Source organism: Oratosquilla oratoria, chromosome 10 (genome assembly GCF_046742065.1).
Source record: "Oratosquilla oratoria isolate Oo_2021 chromosome 10, ASM4674206v1, whole genome shotgun sequence".
NCBI lineage: Eukaryota > Metazoa > Arthropoda > Malacostraca > Stomatopoda > Squillidae > Oratosquilla > Oratosquilla oratoria.
In genome coordinates, this window is record NC_134786.1 from 74525284 (window position 1) to 74532783 (window position 7500).

At 38.2% G+C, this 7500-nt stretch overlaps 1 protein-coding gene across 1 annotated transcript in view; it reads right to left on the reverse strand.

Moving 5' to 3' along the window:
* The window catches only part of LOC143029316 (uncharacterized), a 505672-nt gene that overhangs the window by 8005 nt on the left and 490167 nt on the right, over positions 1-7500 (reverse strand). The window contains exons 13-18 of the mRNA XM_076192072.1: positions 5679-5842; positions 4240-4342; positions 3541-3743; positions 2398-2584; positions 1255-1380; positions 635-744 (exon numbers count right to left, since the gene is read on the reverse strand). Coding sequence (XP_076048187.1) covers positions 635-744; positions 1255-1380; positions 2398-2584; positions 3541-3743; positions 4240-4342; positions 5679-5842 — 893 coding nt within the window. The remainder of the gene's footprint in view (positions 1-634; positions 745-1254; positions 1381-2397; positions 2585-3540; positions 3744-4239; positions 4343-5678; positions 5843-7500) is intronic.

A 7500-nucleotide genomic window follows, 5' to 3' on the forward strand; every position in this document is an offset into this window, starting at 1 on the left:
ATGACTTCTATAGACTATAAGAATTACTGTTCTTTCTAATGTATATGATGAAATCGGCCAGAACAATAATATGTATGATATGCAACCATATCAAAGAGTTAGATATACAGTAGTTCCCCTCTTTCTGACACAAATTTTAGAGTTGATGAATCCCTTTTACAAAATAAAAAATATATATGATAATTATGATGAAAAAGGGAAAATAAAAATAAAACCTTAATACCTGATTTTATTTTCTAACTCAGTAAAAGTGAAACTGTAAACTAATGAATAATAAAAAAAAAATCGTATATTTAGTCTGACCCCAGTATAGACAAGGTGAAACTGTAAACTAATCAATAACAGCAGAAATAAAATAAAAAATCGTATATTTAGTCTGACCCCAGTATAGACAAGGTGAAACTGTAAACTAATCAATAACAACAGAAATAAAAAAAAAATCATATTTAGTCTGACCCCAGTATAGACAAGGTGAAAACTGTAAATTAATCAATAACAACAGAAAAAAATATAATAATATTTAGTCTGACCCCAGTATAGACAAGGTGAAACTGTAAACTAATCAATAACAACAGAAAAAAAAAAATCATATTTAGTCTGACCCCAGTATAGATAAGATAGGAATGTCACTCACGGCAAATCCAGGTGGGCAACGGCACCGACCAGTGACTCTGTCACAGGTGCCATTGTGACGGCAGCGGCACCTTTCCTGGCAACTACTTCCCCATTGACCCTCGGGACACCCTGTTAGTATGTAAAAAAAGTTATCAATATAACAAAAATTAAGTAATGACATTAGAATAAAAGGTGAGAAAATCATTAATATAACAATTAAGTCATATGATTATAATCGGCCATAAGGAATTATAAGTATAAGGATTCAGGAATGTGTCTACAGCAATGCATTTCTTGCTGCTAATTTGTAAGTGATTATTTAATCAACTGTTTGGAGGATGTTCCAGCGGTTGAAAATATTTTATCATACTGATAACAAGCTGGAGAAAATTATGAACACGGTGAAGCAATAACATATTTTTGAAACAATATTCATAATATCTTATTTAAAACTGTTGGCAACAACTCAGAAAACCGAATGCAATATTGCCACTAAAATTATCGGTATGCCTGACTTCTTGTAAGCGATAATTATGTCTACAGGCAAGATCTTATAAGAAATTAATAATGTAATTGTTGGCAGGCCGTACTCAATACATATTTGATGTCATACGTAAACCAGTGCCAGTAACAACGTACTGTAAAGACAGTTGGGTCCCATTGTGCCTGGGGGGCAGAGACAGACGCCAGTTACAGGGTCGCAGGGCCTGACCCCACACATGCAGGCCTTCGTGCAACCAGGTCCATACATCCCCTCGTCGCAAGCTGTAAAAAATCATATACACATATTAAATTACGTAAATGTAGAAGCACATGAGTAAAACAAAACTTAGACACACTCAGAAACAGATAAGTTGAGATAAAGAGAAAACCGTGTATTTCAACCACTGACTGTGATCCTCTTCAGCAGATACATATACCTACTGAAGAGGACCACAGTCAGCGGTCAAAATATACGGTTTACTCTGTACCTCACCTTATTTTTATCCGAGAGTGGGTGTAAGTTTATATACATATAAAGAAGATATATTGATAGAAAAACAGATACACAGGCAAATAAACAAGGATACGGAATATAACAGTATTGGTTGCCTTGAGTAAGAGGAAACTCGTAGCTCCTCATCAATTAGTAGCGGTCTCTAGATAATTCCATACATAATCTCTGTAAAGAAACTTGGACTGTTGCCTGTGTTACATTAGTGTGAGTCTGTTTCCGCTAATGGCTGATGATAAGAAGAAGTAGACTGTTGCAGGCAGTCGGTTCTCCTTTTGCCTAGATAAGTGGAAGAAAAATCGATGAAGATAATGAGATCTTGGACCAGATCTAAAGATCTGGATACTGGGTGACAGCTCCTCCAAGCTGCAGGATTGACTCGGGGCTCTTAATGACTTAACTTCCACCAACTTCACAGTGCGCACGGCAAAACCTTAAGAAATAGCACATGCACAAATTCTTCAGAAGCTTATACCACAATATACACAACATAACCTCGAAAGGATTGTGGTACTCGCCCACGCGACCGAAGCCCCTCCTGGGACCTGCATAGAGCCGGTGGCCGGGGGTGTTTGCTGTAGTTTGGTCCTCAACTCTTGGGGTTAGGGGGTGGTCCCACGACAAAGACGCTGCATCACGCAAACAACTCAACAAACACTCTATAAATGATTTGTGGGAAAACCCCGTTCCGGCCGTGGCATTCCTTGGAGAGACGGGACTGCTTGGACGCACAACCTAGGGAATGACAACAACAAGAACAACAACATAACCTCGAGATTGGGACTTACGGTCAGAGCAACTGGGTCCGTGGAGACCAGGTGGGCAGTCGCGCATACATTGGCCAGTGTCCGGTTGGCATGTGGCCCCCTCGACACACTGGCACTTTTGCTGACACTCAAGTCCCCAAGTGCCCCGCGGGCACTCCTCGGAACAGTCGATCCCCATGAAGCCTGGCTTGCACTCACACGCTCCTGTCTATGAAAGAATGAGCACAGAAAAGTCGGGGATGGAACTCAAAAGGTAGTTAGCACTCTGGTTAGGGTAAATAAATATATATACATATACATGTATATATGCACACGCACACACGCACACACACACACACACACACACACACACACACACACACACACACACACACACACACACACACACACACATATATATATATATATATTTATATATATATATATATATATATATATATATTTATAATTTTTTGTTTAGAATAGAAAATTGGGTGTTATGCAATTTCACATGCTCATACACCCACACCACGCAAAGGTTTAATTACTTGTTGTGCTCCCCGTTCTCTTTGTATTCTTTCTAATTAATATGCATGAAGGTCCTACTCATAACTCCGATGCTAAGGTCATTATCACTGGCAGGAATGTGTTTCCAATTCATGCATTTACAGCATATTACAAGAGCAAAACATACAGGACCTTTCCGTCCATAACGAGATACAGAAGTAAATATATATATATATATATATATATATATATATATATATATATATATATATATATATATATATATATATATATATATATATATATATTTATATATATATATATATATATATATATATATATATATATATATATATATATATATATATATATATATATATATATATATATATATATATATATATATATATCCATTGTCCGTTCTGCGCGGTGGTTTTGCCTTTGTCAGACTTTGTGGGTTTAAGACTTCATAATACCCTTTTTGGCGTCACACGTTAATTCTCTAGCGAGAATCAAACCACCACCCATTGAGCCGTTTTCTTTTAACATCGGAACTCGAGTCCACTGGACCACAATGCTCCACTATTTTGAGATATAAACATAAAGAATTAAATACAAGGGAGAGAGTTCCTCTCCATAGGAGAGAGCCCCTCCTCTCCCAGTGGGAGAGCAATTTACCTTCGGCTTACACTTGACAGTGTTCTTGTCCTCGCACTGACAATGGTGTCGGCAGTTGGGACCCCACGACAGCCGCGGGCAGGCCATGTTGCACTTGGGTCCGAAGAGTCCCGGGTCGCATTCGCAAAACCCGAAGAAGCGGTTGCATCGCATAGATGGGCACTGCATTGGGCACTTGCGGTCACATCTCTGCCCGTACATGCCTGAAGAACGAGTTGATGATATATGTATATATATATATATATAGTGCATGTATGTATATATATATATAAATATATATATATATACATTTATATATATATATATATATATGTATATATATATATACTGTACAAAAATAGATAACTTAATTAGGTAGTTGCTTATCTAATTAATCTGACAAATATAACAAAATAAGGTATTGATGGAGAAGTTGGAGACTAAAGGAAGGTCTAAAAAGATTAAGGTTGTCAGTTCGGTGGGGGAGGCGAAAATATTCTTTTCTAAACATTTTCTTCTTTTTGAACAATAAAACAAGGAAACGCAACCCTTTATACATAGTTTTTTCACTCGAGTGCGAACGCACGCGCCTGTTTGTTTCTTCCCTGTTTCTGCCCACCCTCGCGTGTCTTTACTGGTTGTGTGTGGGCGTATTTGGTCTGTTGGTTTTGCATCACTCCCTCGTCACCATTTCCGCACCCTTCGGGAGTCAAGTGTTACCTTCGGGGCATCCGTCCTCGCACCTGACGCCGCTGACCCCTGGGGGACACGAGCATACCCCTGTGGCCGTGTCGCAGGTTCCTCCGTTTTCGCAGAGACACAGCTGCAACAGGATACAACGTGAGCGTTAAAGGTTAATTCCAACTGAGGTGAATGTGAATACATACATACATACATGAATACATACATAAACACACGCATATATACATACATGAATACATACATACACAAACGCATATATACATACATGAATACCTAGACTTGACCAAATAAATATGAGTATATAGATAAATAAATGAATATGATGAAAAAAAAACTTAACAACAATTTATGTATGTAGAAAATTCCATTTTCTTTTTACCACACAACAGGTGTTTCTGTGCATTTTTTGTTTGTTTTTTTTTGTTTGTAATTTAATGAGACTGTAAGTACCATTCATTATGTTAATGGGGCTAATCTTAATGCTGAATAAGGCATATTGACAAGACTATATCAAATATAGGACATTCCTTATACGTAAGTTACCATACTAAGTTTCTGTTTCAACATTGTTCAGTGTCTGTTTCCCAACCCTTTTTTCAGGCGACCTCACTAATCTATTTGTATATGTGTTAATATATATGGTTATTGTATTGAATTCATACAATTTTGCAACAACAACAAAAATAGCAAGCAAGAAGTCTTGGTGACCCCAGGAAAAACGCTTGGCAACCCCCAGTGATGGTAAACAGTGTTCAAGATAGTGATATTTATTACTATATGAAATTGCTGTAAAGTCTGTAAAAAATGAGGAAAAATCATGTAGGAAGCTGTTTATGGAAGAATTTTATGACCATCTCAGTGTATAACTAGTAAATATTACAAAACGGAAGCAGATAAGCTACTTACGAGTAAGATACTGAATTAATAAAAACTCAGTTTAACCCATGAACTTAGAAAAATACAAGGAAATCACACACGATAATCCATAATGTATGAAAAAATCTGTAACGATCCAATTTGTACACAAATTCCTGATCACTCCAACCGGAAATTAGGTTCGTAGATTGATAACCTCCATCTATTCTTATTCACCTCGAATGACAGTCTTGGAAAAACTCTTATTCTCCTAATATAAAGCCAGGAGACGCTCACGAGGAGAAGTTCGAGATCGAAGCGGCCGTAAGTGGCAGCTAGGAAATGAAGCGTCGATGTTCAAACAACTGAGAAGCTCCGCGCTCAAGGGAGACAACGTTTTCGATGGAGTCGTTTGTAGAGCAAAGCCGTGCAGGAAGACGCTGTTGCATTTTTCACCAGCATCCTACTTATCGATTTATCTATATATCTCTTTACCTAATTCACCTATTCATATGTTCATTTCTCTACTTACCTATTTACCTATTCATTTGCCTTGCGTGCATTTGGCCCACGAGTTAGATCCTCATCAAAGCTCAACTTACCTCGTTGCATCCCAGACCCCAAAACCCTTCTTTGCATTTCTCTCGGCAGGTGGTTCCCGTCCTCCCCGGAAGGCAGAGGCATCCGGAACCCTCGGGGTCGCATTGTCCGGGGCAGTCGAAACAGGTGAAGGTGCAATTGTCTCCAAAGTAGCCTGGGGCGCAACCTAAAAGAGAATGAACTAAATCAGTGTCAAGACATTTTACAGTCACCTAAGGGTCGATTTTTCACCTATTTAATCTATACATGTATACATACATACATACATACATACATGCACACACATACATACATACATACCATACATACATGCACACACATACATACATACATACATACATACATACATGCATACATACATGTATAAATATATATATATATATATATATATGTATGTATGTATATATATATACATATATATATATATATATATATATGAATGTATATTTGCATTTGCTTAGTCATTTATCTATTTATTCATCTGTATCCATTACTAACTTACTAACCATCACCCACCACGCACGTGATCCACATGCTTGCAACAGAGCGAGACTTCCTCTTGCTTACCTTGCGTTTCCCACAACATGCACCTAACGCAGCACATTTGAAGACAAACAAGATATAGATGCCCAGTGTCACCAGACTAACCTATCATAAATCCTTTTATTATAACTGCCCTAGTATATTAAGCATAAACTAACATATATATATAATATACCAAACAATATCCACCAATTATAGGACTAACCCTCTTACATAGAACAGACCCCATGCAATGAATAACAAGACTAACACCCTTGCTTGAAACCACTAACACTCCTATAAAATGTTTAACACCCATGTCACGTAGCCAGAGCTGGGGTAGGTGAATGTTGTGGGAAATTAATAGATACACATCTATTAATTTATTCACTTATTCGTATATTATTCATTTACTTATTAACCATCTAATCAGATAAAAGACTAATCAATCAATCTATTCATGTATCTATTATTTATACTTCTTTATTCTGGGTCTATACTATACGGTGTAGGCCTTATGGTCTCTCGCAGTTTTCTTCATTCTTATATTCTTATGTATGCTATGCTTGGAAAGCAATCAGAGCACTTGTCGTACGACACTGTTTGTGTGAGTGCGTGTGTGAGAGATTCATCATGGTCCTTGATCACGTGATGGACTCGTGATCGACAGCTATTTCCCTCCCGGAGGAGAGCTCACAGCTCATATATGACCGATCTATGGGTAATGCTGTGACCTTACACGCACACAGACCCCCAACTCCCCGCCCACGAGAGTTGGTGTAACGATTCGCAGCGCAGGGATACTGAAATTATTTTAGCCCTGGACGGGATCGAACCCGGACCGCCGTAGTGGCAGCCGCGAACTCAACCACTGCACCGTGTGTTTGTGTGTGTGTGTGTGTGTGTGTGTGTGTGTGTGTGTGTGTGTGTGTGTGTGTGTGTGTGTGTGTGTGTGTGTGTGTGTGTGTGTGTGTGTGTGTGTGTTAATATGAGTGTTAATGTGAGTGTTAATGTATGTGTCTGTATGTGTTTGTGTGTGGCCATGTGTGTACAGTATATGAGGATATTTATGTGTATACATCTGTATATCTATGTGTATTTTATGTATATGTAAGAAACGACTAATACAGAATAGGCCTGGCCATAGAAACAAGCAGCTCCGAATGAAACCATCACACAGAAGACGACAAATAGCTTATCCTACAGTGCCTTAACCTTACCATACCCACATTAGAACACAATGAATCTTCCTTGAGTGACCAATCCTCAGGTTGTTGCCTGTTACCTGGGAGACGTGAATTT